This window comes from Lucilia sericata, unplaced genomic scaffold (genome assembly GCF_015586225.1).
Source record: "Lucilia sericata isolate MDLA Ls3-8-SP2 unplaced genomic scaffold, ASM1558622v1 Contig000138F_arrow, whole genome shotgun sequence".
NCBI classification, from domain to species: domain Eukaryota; kingdom Metazoa; phylum Arthropoda; class Insecta; order Diptera; family Calliphoridae; genus Lucilia; species Lucilia sericata.
In genome coordinates, this window is record NW_023994170.1 from 283451 (window position 1) to 310580 (window position 27130).

General features: G+C 29.8%; 1 protein-coding gene across 8 annotated transcripts in view; it reads left to right on the forward strand.

The window, feature by feature from the left end:
- LOC119601033 overlaps positions 1–27130 on the forward strand; it is a 309656-nt gene that overhangs the window by 255556 nt on the left and 26970 nt on the right. For all 8 annotated transcript variants that reach the window (XM_037951709.1, XM_037951710.1, XM_037951706.1 and 5 more), the window contains 2 exons: positions 11919–12543; positions 12623–12734. In XM_037951709.1, coding sequence (XP_037807637.1) covers positions 12012–12543; positions 12623–12734 — 644 coding nt within the window. In that variant the 5' untranslated portion in view covers positions 11919–12011. The remainder of the gene's footprint in view (positions 1–11918; positions 12544–12622; positions 12735–27130) is intronic.

Sequence of the window (27130 nt, forward strand, 5' to 3'; positions counted from 1 at the left end):
CTAAAAAATGATGCTCTGCACCTTCAATTTGAAATTAGAAAAACAAAAATGAAATGTTAAATAATTAAAAAATAAAATTTTTTGGTTTGTGAAAATTAAAAAGATTTTGATGAAGAAATTATATTAAAATAATTGTAAAAAAATAAAAAATGTGTGTTTGTGTTATAAAAATTGTGCCCGAATCGTTTTTTTGCGCGAATTTTTGAGTTTAAATATTTAATATTTGTTGTTGTAGCTTTGTGTTGAATTCACACAGAACATGTAAGTGTGAAGATAGAAAGCTCTTTTATTCGTGGTAAAGCTTGAGTTGGCTATCTATGTTATCTATGCTCATAGGGCTACATAAATTTTTGACAAATGAAAAGAAACATTTGAAAATACAAAAAATAAAATATTTTATAACAAAGAATATAAAGAAATTGGGGCTTGTCAGTTGGTACGTAACCCTACAAACATTTTCTATTGCGGAAGTTACCCGTATGAAACTTCCAAACGTGCTAAAAGCTCGCCAGCGATGTTGCGGAAGTATAAGAATTCTTGTCACCAGTCGGGAAGAACTGATGCCGAGCTGGGGAACGTCTAAAAGTAACGTGGAAGATACTTCTAGAAGACCCGCAGAAGAAACTTCTAGATGACTCTTGGAAGTAAGGTATTGCCAAAGACTCTTCTAGATGTAACTAGGAAGTCACTTTTTGAAGTGACTACTTAGTATCATCTAGAAGAGTTCCTATCTTATCTTCTAGAAGATGAGTTTTCTCTTCTTCTAGAAGAAGAGTATTCTCTTCTTCTAGAAGATGAGTATTCTCTTCTTCTAGAAGGTGAGTATTCTCGTCTTCTAGAAGATGAGTTTTCTCTTCTTCTATTTGTATACTCACCAAAATAAAATCTATAAAAATAAATCTAAATAAAATGAAATTTTATAGTTTTTATTGAAATAATTGAAATTAAAATAGTAGAAAAAATAATAGATTTAACAATTAATCTAAAAAAAGTAATATACATATGTACATTAGACCGACTCACAAAAAATGGTTCTTGAGTTACCCACGTCAAAATATTCGCTGTTATGAAATATGATGTTACCCAAAATATTTTCGGTTATGTGTTGTCCATTCATGAGCTGGACAGTTTTAAAGAAAAAATTCAATATTTTACCCAGCTTCAAAAAAACTTTGTAATGTTTTATAATGGTTCCCAAAATATTTCTAGTCTATCGATGGCCGTTCGTGAGCTGAACCGGTTACAAAAAAGTCCCTTTTTAGTTATTTTTTTTTAATTATAAGGCATTTCTTAAACAATATATACAGTATGTGGTGTCATTTGAAAGGTTTTTTAAAGCCAAGTCTAATTTGCAAAATTGTGCATACATTTTATTTTTCTTAGTGAAAAACCTAACAATTTTAAATATTTTGGAATATGACAAAACCTAACAATCATTGGACGCTGCTTTAAAATACCTTTTAAACGATACCCCGTATTGGATATTTTGTTTCAAAACAAAAATTAAAAAAAAAAAATACCTTTTTTTATTTGGTCCAGCTCACGAACGGTCATCGCTAGACTTAAAATATTTTGGGAATCATCATAAAACAAAGAGGGGTAACAAAAACACGTTTTTGTTTCCATACAGAGTGAGTCGGTCTAATGTACATACATATGTATCAAAAATTTAGAATTATTACCTTATAATAAGATAATTTTCAGGAAATCTGTATTGATATTCCAACTGTTGACTGGTATACTTCCAAAAATTGTAAAATGTTGGACTTTAAAATATTTTTGTAGTTCTTCATAAATTTTATAATCAATCCATCAAATTGTAAGAGTTATATTTTGGAACGCATTAATCCTTCAACAAAATAAATAAAAATAATGTTATAATTAATACTAGCTTATTACCCGCTACTTTGTTAGCGAGGGTTTTAATAGAATGAGAAATATGTTGGCTCTTCATTCAGCAAGGAAAAAATAATATGTTTTACAAAGATTACAAATTTTTAAATATTGGTAATTCCCTAATTTGAAGAAATTATGATTGTATATGTGTACTCAATTTTAAGTACTTAAAAGTCCACTTATATAGATTCTCATTTACTCCGGGCTCTATATGCTTAATTTCATGTTTTTAGGTTGAATTTTATAGAAAACTCAAAAAGTACCAATCGAAGGACGAAAAAGTGCCAAAAAGTTCACTTTTATAGATTCTCATTAACTAAGGCCTCTGCATGCTTAATTTCATGTTTCTAGGTTTAATTTTATGGAAAACTCAAAAAGTACCAGTCGAAGTACGATAAAGTACCAAAAAGTCCCCTTTTATAGATTCTAATTTACTCCAGGCTCTACATGCTTAATTTTATGTTTCTAGGTTAAATTTTATAAAAAACTGAAAAAAGTACCAGTCGAAGAATGAAAAAGTACAAAAAAGTCTCCTTTTATAGATTCTTATTTACTCCGGGCTCTACATGCTTAATTTCATGTTTCTATGTTAAATTTTATAGAAAAATCAAAAAGTACCAATCGAAGAACAAAAAAGTACCAAAAAGGTCCTCTTTTATAGTTTCCAATTTACTCCGGGCTCTATATGCTTAATTTCATGTTTTTAGGTTCAATTTTATAGAAAAATCAAAAAGTACCAGTCGAAGAACGAAAAAGTACCAAAAAGTCCCCTTTTATATATTCTCATTAACTAAGGGCTCTGCATGCTTAATTTCATGTTTCTAGGTTTAATTTGATAGAAAACTCAAAAAGTACCAGTCGAAGGACGAAAAAGTACCAAAAAGTCCCCTATTATAGATTCTCATTTAATCTGGGCTCTACATGCTTAAATTCATGTTTCTAGGTTAAATTTTATAGAAAACTCAAAAAGTACCAGTCGAAAGACGAAAAAGTTCCAAAAAGTCCCCTTTTATAGATTCTCATTTAGTCCGGGCTCTACATACTTAATTTCATGTTTCTAGGTTAAATTTTATAGAAAACTCAAAAAGTACCAGTCGAAAGACGAAAAAGTACCAAAAAGTCCCCTTTTATAGATTCTCATTTACTAAGGGCTCTACATGCTTAATTTCATGTTTCTAGGTTAAATTTTATAGAAAACTCAAAAAGTACCAGTCGAAGGACGAAAAAGTACCAAAAAGTCCCCTTTTATAGATTCTCATTTACTAAGAGCTCTACATGCTTAATTTCATGTTTCTAGGTTAAATTTTATAGAAAACTCAAAAAGTACCAGTCGAAAGACGAAAAAGTACCAAAAAGTCCCCTTTTATAGATTCTCATTTACTAAGGGCTCTACATGCTTAATTTCATGTTTCTAGGTTAAATTTTATAGAAAACTCAAAAAGTACCAGTCGAAGGACGAAAAAGTACCAAAAAGTCCCCTTTTATAGATTCTCATTTACTAAGAGCTCTACATGCTTAATTTCATGTTTCTAGGTTAAATTTTATAGAAAACTCAAAAAGTACCAGTCGAAGGATGAAAAAGTACCAAAAAGTCCCCTATTATAGATTCTCATTTACTCTGGGCTCTACATGCTTAATTTCATGTTTCTAGGTTAAATTTTATAGAAAACTCAAAAAGTACCAGTCGAAAGACGAAAAAGTACCAAAAAGTCCCCTTTTATAGATTCTCATTTACTAAGGGCTCTACATGCTTAATTTCATGTTTCTATAGTCAAATAGTCCCCTTTTATAGATTCTCATTTAATAAGGGCTCTACATGCTTAATTTTATGTTTCTAGGTTAAATTTTATAGAAAACTCAAAAAGTACCAGTCGAAGGACGAAAAAGTACCATAAAGTCCCCTTTTATAGATTCTCATTTACTCCGGGCTCTACATGCTTAATTTCATGTTTCTAGGTTAAATTTTATAGAAAACTCAAAAAGTACCAGTCGAAAGACGAAAAAGTACCAAAAAGTCCCCTTTTATAGATTCTCATTTACTAAGGGCTCTACATGCTTAATTTCATGTTTCTAGGTTAAATTTTATAGAAAACTCAAAAAGTACCAGTCGAAAGACGAAAAACTACCAAAAAGTCCCCTTTTATAGATTCTCATTTACTAAGGGCTCTACATGCTTAATTTCATGTTTCTATAGTCAAATAGTCCCCTTTTATAGATTCTCATTTAATAAGGGCTCTACATGCTTAATTTTATGTTTCTAGGTTAAATTTTATAGAAAACTCAAAAAGTACCAGTCGAAGGACGAAAAAGTACCAAAAAGTCCCCTTTTATAGATTCTCATTTACTCCGGGCTCTACATGCTTAATTTCATGTTTCTAGGTTAAATTTTATAGAAAACTCAAAAAGTACCAGTCGAAAGACGAAAAAGTACCAAAAAGTCCCCTTTTATAGATTCTCATTTACTAAGGGCTCTACATGCTTAATTTCATGTTTCTAGGTTAAATTTTATAGAAAACTCAAAAAGTACCAGTCGAAGGACGAAAAAGTACCAAAAAGTCCCCTTTTATAGATTCTCATTTACTCTGGGCTCTACATGCTTAATTTCATGTTTCTAGGTTAAATTTTATAGAAAACTCAAAAAGTACCAGTCGAAGGATGAAAAAGTACCAAAAAGTCCCCTTTTATAGATTCTCATTTACTAAGGGCTCTACATGCTTAATTTCATGTTTCTAGGTTCAATTTTATAGAAAACTCAAAAAGTACCAGTCGAAGGATGAAAAAGTACCAAAAAGTCCCCTTTTATAGATTCTCATTTACTAAGGGCTCTACATGCTTAATTTCATGTTTCTAGGTTCAATTTTATAGAAAACTCAAAAAGTACCAGTCGAAGGATGAAAAAGTACCAAAAAGTCCCCTTTTATAGATTCTCATTTACTAAGGGCTCTACATGCTTAATTTCATGTTTCTAGGTTAAATTTTATAGAAAACTCAAAAAGTACCAGTCGAAGGATGAAAAAGTACCAAAAAGTCCCCTTTTACAGATTCTCATTTACTAAGGGCTCTACATGCTTAATTTCATGTTTCTAGGTTAAATTTTATAGAAAACTCAAAAAGTACCAGTCGAAAGACTAAAAACTACCAAAAAGTCCCCTTTTATAGATTCTCATTTACTAAGGGCTCTACATGCTTAATTTCATGTTTCTATAGTCAAATAGTCCCCTTTTATAGATTCTCATTTAATAAGGGCTCTACATGCTTAATTTTATGTTTCTAGGTTAAATTTTATAGAAAACTCAAAAAGTACCAGTCGAAGGACGAAAAAGTACCAAAAAGTCCCCTTTTATAGATTCTCATTTACTAAGGGCTCTACATGCTTAATTTCATGTTTCTAGGTTAAATTTTATAGAAAACTCAAAAAGTACCAGTCGAAGGACGAAAAAGTACCAAAAAGTCCCCTTTTATAGATTCTCATTTACTAAGGGCTCTACATGCTTAATTTCATGTTTCTAGGTTAAATTTTATAGAAAACTCAAAAAGTACCAGTCGAAGGACGAAAAAGTACCAAAAAGTCCCCTATTATTAATTTCATGTTTCTATTTCAATATCATAGAAAACTCAAAAAGGACCAGTTGGAGAATGAAAAGTACCAAAAAATATCACTTGGTAGTATATTTAGTGTTTCTAAATTTAAAAATTTTATCTAAATTGGATCATTGTGGTTGAATAAAATCAAATTTCCCGTTTTTACCCCTTTTGGTACTTTTTTCCTCCCCATTAACGAAATAAAAATTCTATTCCAAAAAGTTGCAACATCGTAGTGGGAGCCCGTTATTATGTATTCATATGTATAAGTTAATAAACCAAAAACAATGTTTTATGAAAAAAGTACCAAAAATAGGTATAAATTTAACCCCTTAAACGTCCGAATATCCAAAAAGTACTAAATTCATATTTTTATTTTTTCGTTAAGTTATGAAGGAGTCAAAAATATTTTTTGAATGTGCACTGGTTTAAAAGATACATGGGGTGCGAAAAAAGTACCAAAATACAGTTTTTACCCGTTTATTCCCTAAAGGGGCCGAATTTTAAAAAAGTACCAGACACCTGTCCGTTTATTTTTTAAATGAACGGCGATAAGCTTTAAACTGTTTTTGTATCTTTTCTAGTTTAGGAGATATAAGGTTACCGAATTTACCCGTTTTTTACCCTTTTTTACCCCCTAAACATTCGAATTTCCAAAAATCCCGTCTTAGTGGATCTATTTGGCGGGAGACCAACCTCCTGTCCAAATTTCAGCTCTTTAGCTTCAACCGTTTAGTCTGTGCGATGATGAATCAGTCAGTCAGTCAGTCAGTAACGTTAGAATTTTATATATATAGATTGAATATACATACTTTTGTATTTATTGAAATTACCTGTTATACTTTAGGAAGCAATAAAAATAGAATTCTCTTATGATCAATACATTTACCACCAAAGTTTAAACGGTCAGATCTATTTTTTACATTTTCTGCAAATAATCGCGTGATGAAATAAGACATATGTATATAACTTACCAGATCCCTTTTTATACCCTACACCACTTTAGTGGGGAGGGTATATTGGATTTGTGCTGATGTTTGTAACATATAAAAATATTCGTCCTAGACCCACCTTAAAGTATACCAATCGGCTTAGAATCGTTTTCTGAGTCGATTAAGCTATGTCCGTCTGTCCGTCCGTCCGTCCGTCTGGCTGGCTGGCTGTCCATGTAAACCTTGTGCGCAAGCTACAGGTCGCAATTTTCGAGATAATTGGATGAAATTTGGCACGCACGTTTTATTTGACCTAAGGACGAAGCCTATTGAAAATGGTTAAAATCGGTCCATTATTTCACCTAGCCCCCATAGAACAGAACACCCCGAAAAGGGCTTCTGAGCTCATAATTATGTTAAATATACAGATATATCGATAAAATACGGCACAACTAAGTTTTATAGAAGTCTTGATAACCCTGCCAAATTTCATAAAGATCGGGCCCCATTTGACCCTAGCTCCCATACAAAGTCCCCTTCAGAAAATTACTTGAATGTCCCAAATTAACTTATAAACACAAATATCGCGATGAAATTCAGCACAATTAAATATTATGTAAATATAAATATATTCACAAAATTTTATCGGGCTTGGTCCATATTTGCCCCTAGCCCCCATATAAAGCCTCTTTCAGAAAATTGGTTTTTCATCCATAAATTGCTTAAATGTATCGGAACAAGGGAATATTGAAGATAAATGCGATATTATGAAAAATAAATCACATTTAATATTCATAACTGGTGTAGGGTATCATATGGTCGGCCACGCCCGACTATACTTTCTTACTTGTTTATATTTTAATTCGGTTAGAAGTATTTTAATAGGAGGTACAATATTAGCTACTGCTTTCTAAAAAAAATAATATAATTAAAAATTAATTACTTATTTATTTATTGTTTTGAATCAATACATTTTATTGTTTTGAATCATTACCTTTCATGAACAATTTTTAAATAACTTGGAATTAAACCGTCTATAAAGATCTGAAATTACTAAGTCGTGGATTATTTTTAAAATTATTTACAGTCACTAACGATAGGAACAACTTACCGACCCTAAACGGGATATTGCTTTTGATACTAATACTGCAATACTATTTTTTGTTTGCTCTCTTCTAATTAAGGAGTTATATACTTTCAAAAACTTAAGAATATTAGTAAAGGCCTATAATTAGAATAATTAAATCCAAAGCTATATGAAAATTAATAAAATTGTATTTAAAAAAGGTGGTTTTAAAAATATTTGATTTTAATATTAAATATCTTATATGGGCAATTTCGTGTCAAGTGACCCAAGTCAAAAAATAATTTATGTATGTATAAAATAGTAGTATTAATTTGAATATAATGATTCCAGCTAGCGATTAAATACTTAAGTAAAATTTTAATGTATTTTTTTTTTTTGTTACGAAAATGAAATACAAATAAAATTTTAGCACAAAGTGATCATACGTAATCTAGAAACAGGACCTAAACGCGCAAATAGTTTAAAAAATGCTGAAAGTTAAGATTTAACTCAAATAAATCTAAATAGGTTAAAATGCAATATTCATCAAATGAAAGCCGAAAGGTACAACTTGAGAAAGTCTTTAAATGCTTATAACTCCTAAACCAATTAAGAGAGAGACGAAATTTAATATAAAATCATTTTTAATTAAACATATTAGACTTCGTTTAAAAATTATGGAAATGGAAGCCGTTTAGAGTTGTTAACTTATTCCTAAAATAGTATTTTAATGTAAAATATGACAACTTACTTTTTAATTTTATTTATATAATCCTTGAAGATAATTACTTTTTGGTATATATTTAATAAACTTCACCAATTAACAAAACCTTCTTAAATGTTTATTAACAGTTGACTTTTAACACAACACTGTTATATTGTTTTTTATTACTTAAGATTCACAATATATTAATTACACTATTTTTCTATGAATATTATGAATATTATTCAATAACTCATTTAAGTTTTACAATGAATAATTAAAACTGAACATGACTGGACAAAACACAAAACATCACTGAACTTAGCAAAATTTCTGCATTATTTATTTTTTTTCGCGTTCACGCTAAAAATGGAGTATTTATATTTTTTTTGTTTTTGTACACTTCTTACTCTCATCCGGAAGTAACCTAATTCTTCCAGACGGCAAAAACTATAAATCAATGTATTTTGTTTTTGTAGAATGTGTGCTCTCGTCTGACAATCGTACAGAAGTGACTACAATCCACACTTCAAGATGAATAAAATATAACATTAATGTGAACACTCTTCAAACTGTCTTCCAGAAGTGACATAAACATACAAATCAAGAAGATACAAATTAGGAAACAATGTATTTTGTTATTGTAAAATGTGTGTTCTCACCCAACTCTCATTCAGAAGTCACTAAAACGTATACTTCCAGATGAAAAAAATTCAACATTCATGGTTTTTTGTTTAAGCAAAATGGATGCACTCTTCTAACTATCATCCGGAAGCAACTTAAAAGTATATTTCTAGAAGACGAAAATTCGAAATCAATGTATTTTGTTATTGTAAAATGTGCGTTCTCGTCTGACAGTCGTCCAGAAGTGTTTCTGACGTGGTATCGGGGGTGATGCGCAATCGTTTTGTCTTCTAAATGTTTGAAGGGAAAGGAGTTGTCATTCGGTACCTAACTCTAAGTATGTATTGGTAGAATTTTTGTATTAGTATTGGAGCTCCAACCATTTTCACCACACTTTCCAAACATACATACTTGCATAAAATCGTACATAAAAATTTTAGGAGAAATAAATAACATTTAAATTTCTACATTCGCAGATTTTTTAATTTATTTTGCCCACATCTAAACATTTAATAAATATATTTTTCGGACTTAAAATCTCTCTTTTTGCAAAATAATAAGATTATTTTAAATAATTTTTTCATTTTCAATACCAAAATATACAACTTTGATTTGTCAATTTTAATTTCAACACACAAAAATTAATTGTCAAAAAAATTAAAAAAATATTTTTTTAGTTTGTGAAAAATAAAAATATTTCGGATTGTTAAATGCGATAAAATTGTGTAAAAAATTAAAAAATAGTTATGTGTTTGTGAAAAAACGTCGTTCAAGTCCTATTATCCCGGTAGTTTTGAAGTATTGTGAGAGAATTGAGTTCTCACAAGTGTGTTGAACTTACACAGAACTCGTCTGTGAAGAGAAGGAAATGTTATTGTTGTAAAACAATGTCATAGTCCAACTTCTTTTTATTCTTTGTTTTATAATTTCAGTTTATAATACATTTGTGATTGTAGAAATTTTTTTCAATAATAAAAAAATCAATAAAAGTGCTTCTTTTATTAAAACAAATGCAGATTTTCTTGTGCAATTAGTGACAATTGTCAAAATTTAATGTAATCAAAAAAGATTTCGTTTGGCACAGCAAAAGTGATAATATTTTCCACCATAAGAAAATTTTATTTTACCATAGAACTTTGCTGGCGTTTGCACACAGTCTAAATAAAACATTATTTCTATTAATTTCTGTTAGCACTTCTTTCTACCATTTTTTCTTAATTTTTAACACTTTCTAGATTTTTTTTCAAAATAATCTAGCACTTTTTCCCAATCAGGATCAAAAGATGTAACAAATGTCGTTCAAAAATTTAAAAAAAAAATTATATTGAAAACCTAAATCTTTTTATCCTGATTCTTTTATAATAAAACGCAACACTAATTATTTAAAGAAAAAAATAATAGCAACAACTGAAAAAATAAATTATTTTCCCTTGTAAATGCACATTAAAACTTCAGTGCCTGTTTATGTACCTTATTTATGCTATGAACCGAATTTTTTGCATAACTTAAGGTACGATCACACTTATCAAATATTTGACGAAAATGACGTAACCAATAATTTTTGTAAAATTTTTTTTGATCTTAGTTGGAGAAAAATAATAAAAATAAAGATTTAATAAACTATTCATTCACTATGTATTTTTAACATACCAAATACATATGAAGTATTTTTCAATTTTTTTGTGTTCGACCGTTTTTTTACAAAAACTTTATGATGTGTAATTAGGGTTGCCAGCCTGGCTGGACTTGGCTGGATTGTCCAGCTTTTTTAATGCTTGTCCAGTTTCAAGCTAAAATTTAATTTGTCCAGCTAAATAGAATTTTTTTAGTACACTGCAATAACTTGGGCAATAATTTTTATGTTATCTTTGTCAAATCATGTTAGCCAACACTGTTTGTACATTTGTTATACAACTAAGTTATGATTTCCCTCTTCTATCATCACTGACAACATGTCTCAACACTTGAACAGCTGATGTAATAAATATGATTGCGAGCGATAGTCAATTTCTTTACGTACAGCTTACGTTTATTACGTTTACGATTTTTATACCCTACACCACTATAGTGGGGAGGGTATTATACGTTTGTGCTGATGTTTGTAACACACAAAAATATTGGTCCTACACCCACTTTAAAGTATACCGATCGACTCAGAATCACTTTTTGAGTCGATTAAGACATGTCCGTCCGTCCGTCTGTCCGGCTGGCTGTCAATGTAAACCTTGTGCGCAAGGTACAGGCCGCAATTTTCAAAGTAATTTGATGAAATTTGGACCAAACATGTTTTTTGGCACAGGGACGAAGACTATTAAAATTGGTTGAAAGCGGCCCATTATTTCACCTAGCCCCCATACAACCGTACCTCCCGATTTGGGATTTTTATGCCATTATTACGTCAAATATACTAGTATCTCTCTAAAAATTGGCATAAATATGTTTTATATAAGTATAAATGACACTGCAAATTTTCGTAATGATCGGCCCTTATTTGACCCTAGCCCCCATACAAACCCCCTTTCAAAAAATGTCTTAAACGTCTAAAATTGACTTGTAACCATTTGTATCGCAATGAAACTCAACATAACTAACTGTTATTTACAAAATATATCCTTTTCCCAAATTGAATGAGTATCGGCCCATGTTTGACCTATACTCCTATATAATTATATATTTATATCAAAAATGGCGCTTTTTCAAATCTTTTGCTCTTAAAAACTAAGTTAACGAAGTGATCGGGGAAAACTAAAAATATATTCGTACTCTATGGACTAAAACGGAATTGTTATATGAGAACCCCTGCATTTTTTTGGTGTATCACTGTGAAATTATTTACACAAAACCAAAATTAACATTTTCTCTGCATTTTTTTATGTCCAGCTTTTTTAAAAACCCAATGTCCAGCTTTTTGCGAATCGGAATCTGGCAACCCTATGTGTAATGTACAATAAAGGCCTGCACAAGACAACAATAATGCGACAATTTGTTAAAGAAATATCGTGTGCGCCATTATAAGCACACGAATTTTTTAATGTACAAAGATATTTAAAATACACTTCTTTTAAATTGAAAATCATTGACATTCTCAAAATTTTTTATATTTCATATTTTTCAGAATTAATGCAGGGATGAAAGCCTTTCATTAGCTGGTAATTATATTTCATGCCTTGTGCAATTTGCTTTATACCAACAACTGAATTATGTGTGTATGTATTTCGCAAACTGGCGAATAAATCTGCGACCGAATATCATTCATGTTGCTAACGCATATTGTCAACACACGCTGACAGAAACTGCGTACGTATTTACATTCACACACGGGAAAAACGATACGTCAATCAGTTTCACGCAACAGGAAGAAAGCCAAACAAAGTTAACAAACGCATCGATGCCAATGATAGTAATAATGACCATGTATGAAAAGGATTTTATTGTCATTATTACACTGATGATTTTAATGATGATGCATCAACGTGATATCAGATGTGAGGCCAGCTTGCAGATACACCATCAGTCAACAACTACTCAAAATGATTATCTCATCAATGAAATGCCGCAGGAGAGAATGGATCAACTGAAAATACCGAAGGACCAAACACTGGTAGTACGACTACCATCCAACACTCTTCTCAAATACAATTCGTACAAAGATGTATCCATACTACATTTTCGTATGCCTCCCGACACACGACGAGCTATGTTTACATTTAAAGCTATTGAAGAATCCAAAAGTGCCTTTCGTAAGTAATTTCATTCTGTCCTTGTTACATTTTCATTTAGAATAAATTTAACAAATTAAAATTTGTGTGTGTCTTTCAGAACGCAAATGCAAGCCTCGAGATGTAACATTGCACCTAAAGGCCAGTAGTTATCCTGTGATAAGTCCCGAAAATATAACATTTCCTAGAAATTTTCTTAGTGCTGATGAAAGGTAAGTTTTTTCATATTTAAGTTAACAATTTTTATGTTTTCATTGGTTTCCCGGTTTAATGACAATTTGAAAAATAGAAAAATTCATAAACGAATAAAGGCCCAAATAGACTACACAAGCGGCTTATCAAACATACTTTTTTCATTCGCACACACAATACACAAACATTGCTCGTACAAACACCGATTTTTTCACTTTTTTGTGGACTTTCAAAGATACAGATATCAATTTTTCTTAAAAATGTAAATTTTTTGAAAAATTTGTTATTGATGAATATAAACCATACAAATGGTTTGTCAAAAATTCAATATGTTTGTGTAAAAATCAAAATTTTTTAATTTTTGTACAAACAAACAGCAAGCATTTGTACAAACACGAAACACCCTCCTACACTACACAACAGGCTTGCACAAACGTAAAATATTGGTATGTTTGTCAAGCCGCTTGTGTAGTCTATTTGGGCCTTAATAATTTTGTTATAATTCAGTTAATAAAAAGTTAATTTTTATATCGTCACCTATAAAGGGCGTAACAAAAAAAAAAAAAATTTAAAAATTTTACAGGAGAAACAAAAAAATAAATAAATTGAAAGCGATTGTTATAAAAACGACATTTTCTAACAAGTATTGTATCCCAATATCGATAAACACTTTTGAATATAACTGTACCACCAGACATTGTCTATTATGTTGCTTTTTAGGACTTTCTGACTTGTGGAAATTACTAATAATTAAAGTCGGTGTTTTTGACAATAGACTTCTAAAAATTTGCAACAGCGTGTACGTATTTTGATACAGTGGACCATTTTTAATAAAAAAATCGAAAATCAGGTGACGATATCTATGTAAATTACAATATTTTTTGTCATTTTAATAAAAAATAAAACAAAATAGAATACCATAAAAATATTTCTTTGGAGACATTTTTATATCGTTTTCCCCACCTTTGGTTTGTTCATGAATTGAGGTATTCCTTTTTAAATTTAAAAGATTTTGGAAAAAAAAATTGTAAATACGTAATCGAAGGACCACGTGAGTGAGAACTGACAATTTTTCACTTAAATTTTAAAAACTGTGGCTTTAAAAGCGCTAACAATTTTTCAAAAAAGTGTCATAACTTTTTGCTTTTTTAACTTAATTAAAATGTTATTTTTGGATAAAATTCATCAATCGTTGAAATAATCAAACAATCCTTTTGTGAAATTATGTAAAAATTTTATTTAAATTTTTTTTTACATAATTTTTTCTAAAAACAAAATTAAGAATCTTATAAAAGAAAAAATGTATCTTTATTTTTTTTAATTTTTATATCGTCACCTAAAACGCAAACGGTCCTATCTAACAATTTTAAAATTTTACAGGAGAAGCAAAAAACTACATAAATTGAAAATTTTGTTTCTATCAGCGCGATTTAATTTTATTAAATAAACAATTTGTTTAATAGAGAAACCTATAAATGTTTATATAGATAGCGCCTTTTGTTTTGTGTTAATAAAACGCTTATTTTGGTCGGAGGAGACCTAATTTTTTGTTGGAAATTTGTTTTGATATAAGATATTGGAATCAACAATAAAATCGATTTTGAATTTTTTGTTAGTTTCAGGTGACGATATGTATTATGTGCCACATTGGTTTTCTAGCCTTCCTTAAAAATTTAGATTAGGATTTCTACTAGTCTATGAAATATGACCAAAAATATCCATAAACATCTACAAAAAGGGATCAAAATAATAAAATTTATTTTTATTTAATATATTTTTTTTTTTTTCATTTTTCCTCGGAACATTGTTGTGGTTCTAAAATACTTCTAAAGAGTTTTCAAGGAACTTGTTCTTTGACATTAGTTATACATTGATACTACACTAGTTCAATGGAACACATACTAGTTCCAAAACAACTTCTTACAATCAGTTGAAAAAATTAAAAATTCATACACTTATTTTTATTGAAATTGAAAACGCATTCATATCTTTATTTCTGCATAAAATTGAACTACATATAAGGAATCAAACAGACCCTAATTGATTGTACCGGGAGACTGTGAAGATAGCTGCTGGTAAGATAATTGTAAGTAAGTTTTCAAAATAAAATTTGGTACAATAACAATAATTCCTCAACAGTTTCTCCAAATTAGACTTAATCTTAATAATTTCGAACAAAAAACGCTGAAAAAATTAACTATTTTTAAATAAAGAGTATACGTTCTGTAAAGCTTCCCGGGAACTAGTTCCTCGGTTGACAAATTCGAAAATTTATTCATTGATTAAAGAACTAGTTCCGGAACCGTTTCAAAGAAATTCGAACAAAAATCATTGGTCTCAACGCCAAAGTAGAACGAGTTCAGGCTATAATCATGCGTTCTAGAATTAATGTGGAACTAATACAATTTTTGCTGAGTAAATTGTATAAATTTTTCACATTTTTTTAAAAGATACATGGACATTTTTGGTCCTATCTCGGAGACTAGTAGAAATCAAAATCTAAATTTTTAAGGATACATAATTTTTTTTATTATACATAATTTTTAAGTTAAATTATTATTATACGTTTGTGCTGATGTTTGTAACGCGTAAAAATATTGGTCCTACACCCACCTTAAAGTATACCGATCGACTCAGAATTACTTTCTGAGTCGATAAAGTTTGGACCATACGAGTTTTTTGCCACAAGGACAATGCCTATTGAAAATGGTTGAAATCGGTCCATTATTTCACCTAGCCGCCATATAACCTTACATTCCGATTTAGGGTTTTTAACTCATAACTACGTCAAATATACTACTATCTCACCAAATATTGGCACAACTAAGGTGGGCATATGGGTCTAAATGACCTTGCCAAGTTTTATAATGATCGGCCGTCGTTTGATCCTAGCCCCAATACAAACCCCACTTTAAAAAATAACTTAAACGTCCAAAAATTTACTTATGACCGAATTCCGCATAACTAGCCTTTATATAAAATTACATCCCTCTTCCCAATTTGTTGAGGATCGGCCTATATTTGACCCTAACTCCCATATAAAGCTTCTTTTGGAAATTTAGTTTTTCAACAATAAATTGCTTAAATACATCGGAATTAAGGTAAAATTCAACATAAAAGTTTCTTTATTTAAAATAAATAAATTTCAAAAATACCCATGGTGTAGGGTATCATATAGTCGGCCATGTCCGACTATACTTTCCAGCTTGTTTTATTTATATAAACATATTTTTGCAATCAATATATTTTATCTACCTGTCAAATTTAATTTGAAAGTAAACTGCAACTGACCAAATAGTACTTATGGAAATACATACGAAAAGATTCAAAAACAAACGAAAATTCATTCTATAAATTGAATTGTCAACTTCCATTCCTAAATATCGTAAAACTTTAAGATTTACTATCTATTACAGAAAAATATTGTAACATAGTACGACAACAAAAAAAACTGAACACAAACACAATGTTACACGATTGACTGCAGTTTACAAACTTCCTTAAGACATCCGTTTCCGCTATCAATGATATTTCTTTATTTTTTATTTCTCCTTTCCATTCTACGTTCTTGTTTTCTTTTTTGTACTTCACTAACTTGTAAACACAGATATCAATGCGTTTCTGTTGCTGGAAATGCCTCCAGCTTATTTTCAAATGCACAAATACTATGTACTTACATACATACATACATATATACTTATGTATATGTACATTAGGGTCATTACTTTTTTTGGGCGGCAAAATACCCCAGCACTACCTTATAGCCAATATTGTCCTGATAGTAAAAGGCTATTTTTAAGGTAAATTTTGTGAAAAAACTTCGCGCAGCGAAAGCAACTTCTAAAATGCATTTGTTCGTTATTTTACCAAAACTATTTTAATAATTCTATAATAATACTATTATATATAATTTGCAATATTGTAGTGATTTTTTAGAAATTATATAACAAGGTTTTAAGGAGTAATATTATCTTTAATATAATGTAATAAAAATGCAAAATTCATTTAGAAAAAGTAATACATATTTATACAAAACTTCATCGCCTTTGGTGCCGGAACATTTTTAACGACGGCGAAAAAACATCTGTTCAAGCAATTCAAGGCCTAGATATGGTATTTTTGATATTTGCAAAAAGTCATGACCCTAATGTACATATACATATACACTATCGGACAAAATAAAGTGCAAAAGTACTAATACTATATTCTATCAGCGACAAAATCTGTTAAATGATTATTGAATATAGAAAATTTTTTTAAATTCGTTTAGTTAATATACAATGCTACAAAAATAACAATAAAACAAAATTATTGTACTAAAAACTTTTCTGTATAACGTCAAAAATTAAAGTAAAATCACTTTTTTATCGGACAAAATAAAGTGTAAATTTTATATATCATTATTTAATTTTATTGTATATCAAAATTTTGTATCTATTTTGGTTCTGTTTTGAATATTTGGATCTACTTAAACCATTGTGGTATTTTTTTACCATTATTATTCCCAATCGCTTTCCCTTCCTCTTGTTTTCCCGCATATGATTATTTTCAAAAGGAATCCATTTTTATTCACTACTTCATCAGAATTTTTTATCAATTGTGGTCCAAAATTAATCTATTGGATTTAGGGCGGTGCTCTGAGCAGGTTTTTCCAATTTTTCAGTGTTTTTATTCGTACAATAATGATATTTAGCCTTTGTTGTGTGTTTGAAGTCATGAATCTGTTGAGACATCAAGTCTCCCAAGACCATTTTTACGCCATTTATTTCAGGATTTTTATTAAAAATGCTCGTGTATTGCTCATTTGTAATTACTAACTCCATTTTCACTAAGATTCCCGCCCCTAAAGTTGAATAATGTACCAATACTGATAGCCCTCCACGCTAATGTTTAAAAACCAGGGTATTGTTTTTCAAGTTTTGTATATTAAATGGCTTACCTCTCACTCATTGTCGACATTTAAAATTTTTCGATACAAATAGGAACTCATCTGACCAACTACATAAATTTGAGCTAAAAAATACAATATTAAATACTAAAATCGGAAGAAACTTTCCGCGCTTTTAAATAAGTTATTGGAAGATTCAAGGTATGGTTCAGTTGACTCTTCGTATGTGTTAAATTTTTAACGTTAGGTGTGCGGAACCTACGGGAATGTATTCAGAAAGGTCTAGTGAACACTACGTGAGCATATTACACTCAAATTTAAAGATCAGTGCCTTAGAAATGGACTTGGGCAAATTTATATCACGGCAAGATAATAAGCTTAAGTACTTGATAAATTTAAAAAGTAACATTAATGTAGGAAAAAAACACCGGAAAATTGGAATGTCCTGTTCAGAGCACCGCCCTAAATACAATAGATTAATTTTGGACCACAATTGATCAAAAAATTCCGATGAAATAGTGAATAAAATTGGATTCCTTTTGAAAATAATTGTATGCGGGAAAACAAGGGGAAGGGAAGGCGACTGACAATAATAATGGTAAAAAAATTGCCAAAATGGCTTAAGTAGATCCAAATATTCAAATCAGAACCAAAATAGATAAAAAGTTTTTATATACAAGAAATTTTAACAATGATATATAAAATTTACACTTTATTTTGTCCGACAAAAAAGTGAATTTACTTTAATTTTAAATTTTATACAGAAACATTTTAAGTACAATAATTTTGTTTTATTGTTATTTTTGTAGCATTGTAACTTAACTAAATGAATTTAAATAAATTTTCATTATTTAATAATCATTTAACAGATTTTTCGCTGAAAGAATATAGCATGAGTACTTTTGCACTTTATTTTGTCCGATAGTGTATATAAAATGTACCCTACAAACATTTGCAAACATCATTTAAAGCGAAAATCACTAAGTAGTGTGGTCGATATACAGGATATTTCCTTAAAATTAATGACTATATATTATATTACATATTATATTACATATTAACTTGAACATTTCTTTACAATAACAAAAATCTACAACACTATTTTCATTTAAATTAAACAAATTCTGTGGTCTAATTAATGGCTCACTTAAAGAGTAGTTAGATTAACCAATATGAAAGCAATCATGAAATCTTAATGTTGATATATTACAATAAATATTGTAGCACGAATTATGTAAAATTCTGAACTCTTCCCAAGCGATTTACATTAACACAACAACATAGGCTCCAAATGACGGAGCCATATTCAAGAACGGAGTAAATTGGTTATTGAAATCTTCGAACAAATGCAAGAAGAGAATATTGTTTCGGAGTAATATAATTGAGATGATTGTAAAAAATGTATTTGTATTATCAAATAAAACACCTAAATCCATTATATTAGTAACTTGATTAAGTAATGTGGTTTGCATATAATAACACATGCCAATAAATTTTTAACAGAGTGTATACTTTTCTGAAGGATTGCGCTGCACTGAATCTAAATCTGGCCTCAGAATTTCTCCTTCACATCTGGGATTCGAGATGACGTTGTTATAATATCTCAAAAAGTCGTTCTCAATTTTCAGGACACGATGTCAGATTCAGCGTAACTTAATAATTTAGAAAACAAGGTCTCATGGTTTCGACTTTTTAAGATTTTAAAATAAATTGCATATTTCACTTTATGAAAAGATATACATATAATAAGATTTATCATTGTTAAACTGTAATTTATTACGATCGGACCAATATCATCTGCCATTAGTAAAAACTGATAGTTTTTGAAGCATATGTACAATGTAACGAAAACGGCTCTATCTAACATTTTTAAAATTTTACTAGAGAAACATAAACCTGTAAATTTAGTTTCTATCAACGCAATATGCTTCAGACGACCACTTTTTTGGCCAAAACTAAAAATGTGTCCAAAAAATATTTTTATGGTATTCCAGATCCTTTTTGCTTAAAATTTAAGTTTAATGTCAAAAAAAAAAAATATATTATAATTTACATAGTTAAGAAATTTAACTTTTTACAGAAATTTTAAATATGGAATAATTATTTTAAACCTCTAGTTATATTTCAAGTTTATCGAACACATTAATTTGAGATATTAATTAAATAAAGCAAATATTATAGTTATAAATTACAATCCAACATTAAATTTTTATTCTCCAATATTTAACTATATTTGCTAAGTTTTGGAATAATTAAAGAAAACACCCTCTATGACAAAAATTCAGTTTTTTTAATGCGTAGAATTAGCAACACTGATAAAATGATTGCTCAATGAGAAATGTGAATCTAAAGTTCCAAAAGTCAAATAAAATGATGTATACAAATGTTAATAACTTCTATTTGGAATTAAATATTTACATAACTTAAATTGCATATAAAAGCCTATTAAACTAGGATTACAAATTATAAAATATATATGTAAAATATTTGTTTAAGTGATATTTTTCTTAAAATTTTATAAAAAAAAATATATGTTTAATGGAATTCGTCTTTTGAAATTGGTCCGATGTGGTTGTGGGACTATATGTACATATATTAACATTCGCTAATATCTGTAGTATGAACTTCAAAAGCTAACTTTTTGCGACCGTTTGCATCGCCGAAAATTTTAAAGCTAATAGTACAATCAAGTAGGCGTGTCCGTTTTATAACTACGCCTACTTATTTTCTGTACTTTTAAATTTAGACGTTTGTTATACCAGAATGTACTAAATGCCTTTTCGTTAACCTAAACATACTTAATTCTCTATTTTGGTATTTTCATTATTGGTTCACTAAGAATTTCTTTTAATACTATAATAGAGAAGTGATAATTTGAACATCCAAATGTTTGAAGGGTTTATAATTTCAAATACATACATTCATATGTATGCATAGTACTTTGTATTGTACGAATGTTTGCAAGAGTGTATGTAAAACATATGAATACTAAGAGAGCAAAAGTGAAAAGAAAATAAAACTTCTTCAACTTATTTAAAGAACAATAAAAACTGACAAAATCAATTTCATGAAATATTTTTTGTTCAAAACAATGCAATAGATTCTGTTTGCTTAAGGAAATATTTCATACCCATTTAAGAGTTTTTTTTAAATATGTACAGTGTCTCACATTAGTATTTGAATTTAGATATACATATCTAAGTCTAGCGATGGCCGTTCGTGAGCTGGACCAAATTAAAAAAAGGTACTTTTTAATTATTTTCTTAAAATTTTAGTTTTGTTTTGAAAATATATATTCAGAATTTGGTATCGTTTGAAAGGGATTTTAAGGCCGCGTAGTTGTCTGTTAGGGTCATTTATGGGCCGATCCTAAAAACGTTGGTAGAGAGTTTTTGGTTCGTAAGAAACTTACTTATACCGAAATAATAAAGCTGTTTTTTGGAGGTCCACTTGTATGCGGGCTATCCGAAAAAGTGGACTGATATTGCCCATTTTCAATACCAAACAAACTTTACTTTAGAGAATATTTATGCAAAATTTCAACTATCTAGCACTTCCCGTGTGGTCCGTACCGTGATTTCAACAGACAGACGGACGGACAGACATGGCTAGATCGTCTTAGAATTTAATAATAAGGACCCAGAATATATATACTTTTATGAGTATATAACCAATATTTCGATGTACTACAAACGGAATGACAAAATCAATATACCCCCATCTTTTTTGATGGTGGGTATAACGAGTATGAGTGTATAGTCGGGCATGACCGATCATATGACCCTACATCAGTGAGTATGTGGATTTTTTTATAATTGAGCATTTATGTTTACCTTAATTCCTAAATATTTTTACAATTTGTTGACAAATAAGAGAGGGTTTATATCGAGGTAATGCTAAATATTGGCCTATCCTTATAAAAATTGGTAGAGGAAATTACGTTTACATTAAAGTTATTTATGCAGAATTTTATCGTGTTATTAGTGTTTATAAGTGAATTTTGAGCTTCAAGTCATATTCCGATGGGAGGATTGTATGGGCGTAGGGTCAAACGAGGTTCGATCATTACGAAAATCGGCAGTATCATTAACACTTTTATAAAACTAAGTTTTCCAATTTTTGTTGAGATATAGAACATTTTACATAATTATGAGCAATAAACCCTAATCGGGGGTTACGTTTGTATGGGAGCTAGGCAAAATAATGAACCGATTCTTCCTTGGGTCAAAAGAGGAGTATGTGCCAAATTTCATCAAATTATGTATATGGAAAATTGCGATCTGTAGCGTGCGCACAAGGTTTACATGAACACACAGACAAACAGACGGACAAAGCTAAATCTAGGATCAATATTTTTGGATGTTACAAACATTAGCACAAACGCATAATATCCTCCCCACCATAGTTGTGTACACTCTTATAAATTTTTGAATTCGGTCCATTATTCACCTAGCCCCTATACAACCGGACCCCCGAATAGGGCTTTTGACCCCAAAATTATGTTAAATGGTCTACTATCTCTACAAAAATTGGCAAAACATAGTTTTATATAAACATAAATCCCGACAATAAATTTTATAAAGATCGGCCCAAGTTTTGCCCTAGCCCCCATATAACAGTTTTATATAAACATAAATCCCGACAATAAATTTTATAAAGATCGGCCCAAGTAACAGCCCCATATAACAGGACCTTCCGATTTGGGCCTTTTAGCTCAAAACTACGTCAAATATGCTACTATTTTCCCAAAAATTGGCACAACTAAGTTTGATATAATTATAAATACCTCTGCCGATTTTAATAATTGTCGGGCATTATTTGACCCTAACCCACATACAAAGTCGCCTTCAGAAAATGACTTGAATGTCCACAATTCTCTTAAAAACACTAGTGTCACGATGAAATTTGGCAAAAATATGTTTTATATAACCACAAATCCCGACAATAAATTTAATAAAGATCGGATCAATTTTAACCATAGCTCGCATAAAACCGGACCTACCGATTTGAGCTTTTTAGCTCATAACTACGACAAATATACTACTATCTTTCCAAAAATCGACACAACTAAGTTTGATATAATTATAAATAACACTGTCGATATTCATAACGATCGGGTTAGTACTATGGGATAGTAGGCCAGACACAAATTTTCAGCTCTATCGGTCAAGAATTGCCGGAGTCAGAGGGGGTCAAAGTTGGACATTTTGGTCATACAGGGTTTTATTCAAATGACTGTAACTTTTCACCTATTGGTCCTAGCAAAAATTGTCCAAAGGAGTTCAGATAGCTATTTCTTCATTTTCTCAAAAAAAAAAAAAAAAAAAAAAAAATTTCAATATGGGCCCTTTCTTTTTTGTTTAAAAAAAGCTTATACAATTTCCATTAAGTGCTTTATAGTCCCATAATGGGATGCAAGTGGTAAATATATCCAAAAAAATGATTTTGAGGTAAGAATAAATTTTTTTTCAATATTTGGCACTTAATTTTCCTTTATTTTAAATCTTAGACCATTTACCTTTAAGAGCTTTGTGGAATTAGTGGGATGCAAGGGGCATATGTGAAAAAAAAATAATATTTAAACTCAAAAACTTTGCTTTTTGAGTTAAAATATTTTGTATATATGTATCGCAATCGCATCCCACTAAAGCCCCCTTCACACGAGCACACAAGTAATATGATCTGTCAAAATTTTGTGTAGAAGAGAACGGATGGGATCGTCTAAACGCAATATGTAATGAAACCATCACACATTGAGAGAAAATACGGATGGAAAATTTCACAGTCGTATGGCTCTCTTCGTTTTTTGAAATGATTCAAAAAACAAGCAAGTCGCATTAGATCAGGGATGTATTTTTATGTAAACACATACAAAATAAGTGAAACAGCTGTTCCATCTTACTTTGTTATTCTTTTATACCAATCGTGTAAACACAAAAAATATAAATCATACGACTTTTATTCTCTTTTTTGTCATACGGATGGAATTTCATTTTACTTTTTCATTAGACTTGTCGTACGTAAAGTGTGACCGTGTGAAGGGCCCTTAAGTGATCACAAAGCTCTTAATCTTATCTGGGGTCTTCAGAAAATTGATTTCAACACACAGGCAGACGGATATGGCGTAATCGACTCCGCTATCTATAAGGAGTCCGAATATATATAGAGTCGGAAAATTATATTGTAGAAATTACAACCGGAATGACAAACTTTTATATACCCTTCTCACGAAGGTAAAGGGTATATTTACTATATCCGCTGTAAAATTACTACGACTTAAAAATATCACTGCAAAAAAAAAAACAAGTAAAATGTATAATGGTCTAACATATAATACCTTCACCAATAAGTGTTAAAATAAATTATTTCTTATAGTAAAGTATCGAAGTTGCTTTTACCTTAATTCCGATTTTCTGAAAGAAGGAGGGTGTGCTATGGTTCTAACCACATAATTTTTGGTAGAGGGTTTTACGTAGTATTCCGTTTATATGGGAATTTTTTACTTTCAAGCCGTTTTCTGTAAGAGGCTAGGGTCAAATAAAGCGAAAATCGGCATCATTTAGACTTATATAAAGGTATGATGTGCCGATTTTTTAAAGATACTAATTATGATCTCCACGGTTATACATATGTGGGATAGGTGAAATAATGGATCGGTTTCAATAGGCTTCGTGCTTGGTCCGAGATGTGCCAAATTCTATAAAATGATCTTAGAAGTTGCGGTTTTGCCATGATCCCACATTTTATGAAAATAATATGTTGTAAGTAGAAGACGGATAAAATCAACGATTTTATTAGGTTTTTATACAAATATATTTCTGCTCATTTGTTTATTCTGGGCATGAAATGGCCCACAATTAGTGAGCATGGGAGGTGCAATATTCTATTCTGAGTTGATCAGTACTTGATAATAAACGCTTTTGAATCGTCTAACAAGAAAAATATTTTATGAATAAAATGTCGTTAATACGCTGGGACCTAAAGGGTGGCAGCTAGAAAAAGTTTATGAATACATGAAAATCGTTGATTTGATACAAATGTATGTGTCTTCTGAGCCTGTTTATCCAATTTTCGAAAAATATCCTATTGCTTAAAATATTTGTTCCAAACAAAATCTCGAAATAATGTGGCTATAAATACAGAAGATGGAGTAAATGATTTGATGGTGAGTGTTTCTGTAGCACTACACATTTGAGCTTTATTATTATATTTTTAATGCTAATTAAAATGAGGTTAATTATTATTGTTATATATTATATTGTTATATATTATATTGATTTATTTACCAATTTAATACAAATTAATTGACACTTTTTGCTTTCAAAATCCCCTTTTTGTGCGACTTTTCGAAATTTTCCAACGGTAACCCTGCTTATACCAAGCATAGGAGCGGATCTTTTTCTGTATTAAATATTTTCAGTTTGGGTTTCAGTTTCCGGATATTTATTTTTATTATAATGAATAAATCTCTATTCTGAATATATATAATCATAACCATTCAAAAAAACCTGTATAATACATACAGCTTTAAAAACAACCATTTTAGCTAAACTTTAAAACTCAAAGAATTTGCATTGTATGCATATTGTTTATATATGTATAAAGGTCGTCATTTGTAGCCACTTTTAAGCGATATCATTAATATAAATGTATTAAAAATGATTTAAAATCTAAAGAAAAATCGCTACATCATTATTTTCCCGCAAAATGCGATTAAAATCGCTAGATGTGACGAGAGAAAAGCTAAATTGGCAACAATGATACAGGATGAGTCGGGTTAGAGCAGCGAAAGACAGATTGTAAAAAAGTACTTCTCTAACTGACTTTCGTTTGTTTTGTATAGTGCCGGTCTACACAGGGAATTTTTTATTTTTTTTTTTTTTTGAAAGAGAAAAAAATATCAATCATGATACATTTAATAGCCAGAAAAGGATAAATTTCTTACAAGCGAAAAAAATATTTTTTATTTTTTGACATTAAATTTTTTTGGTTAAAATTAAAACTGAAAAACACAAAGTTGTAAATTTTCGTATAGTAAACGAAAATATATTTCAAATAAATTATTTATTTTAAGAAATTTTTCAAAATTTAAATTTATTATATTTTTTAATATTTTTAAATCCGATTTTTTGCAACTATGTGAGCTTGGGAATTCTACAATACAATATTAGAGTTAACTACCGACTGACAGTAGACTTACGTAGGTACTTTTAGACAGCGTTTCACTTCTTGATGTTCATTGCTTATACCCTACATGCACTGCTGCCAGATTTTTTTCAGTCCTCATCCCCAAATAATTATTTTTTATACCCAAAAATCCCCATCATCGAAAAATGTATATATTTTGATTTTTTATTAGACACTTAGATGATAATTTCATGCCTATACGTCAGTTTCCTAAAAGCCAAATTTTCCATAAATATTTGGTATTTTTTGGCAATGAAATGGGAGAATATCAGTCCAAGGTTTCCTCACAGTTAAAATTGTGTAACCCCAAGCCCATTAAACTACTCTTATAGAATAAAACTGGTTATTATCACTAATTCGTTTAAAAGTTATGCTATTAAGATAGAAAATAATTGAGTTCCCACTTCCGAAAATCATAATAAATCCATAAATCATAGTTTAAAAAATAAGTTTAAAAATGTGTATCCTTAAAAATTCCCCAAAATCATTTGATCATCCCCAACAAATACCCCTATCCCCAAACTTTAAAAAATCCCCTATTTGGGGATAAATCCCCTAATCTTTTTTCACAGACAGACGAGTGTAAATCCAACACATTTGTAAGAATTTTACTCTCTCTCTCAAAACTTCAAAACTTTTTCGCGAAAATTCGAGGAAAATAGCAGATTATAGAATTTTTTATCAGTAAACATATTTTACAAATATGTTGGATTTACACAGGACTCGTCTGTGAGAAGAGCGTAATGTTATTGTTGTTATTTTTGCAGTTAGATATCAAAATAAAATGTATATGTATATTTCAAATTAAAAAAATGAAACTGAAATATTTTTCAAACATTTCCATTTGGAAGCAAAAATTTTCAAGTTTTTTTATCAAAGGCAATTGATGAAATTTAAATATGTTTTCAAATACATATCTACATTATTTCAATTGGGTTATGTTTATTTTCAAGGTAGGGTACTTTGCTACCTTCTCTAACTCTAACTGCTCTAACAGTTTCCCTGATATACGAATTTTTATATTTAATTCATATGGAAGGTGCCAAATCCTATTGAAAATCCGCTAAATTATTACCCAAATGTTCATATGAGTGTCAGAGTTCTTCGTGCAGAATTTAAGATTCTAGCTCGAATAGTTTCCCAGATATACGAATTTTTGTACTTAAGTCATATGGAGGCCCCCTAATAAATGTCCGCCCATTTTTCACACAAATGTTCAAATGGATGTTAAAATTCTTTTCACAACATTTAAAGATTCTAGCTCCAATAGTTTCATAGATAAACGAATTTTTGAATTTAATTTATATGGGAAGTATCACGGGCTTAAAATCTAGTCCGCCA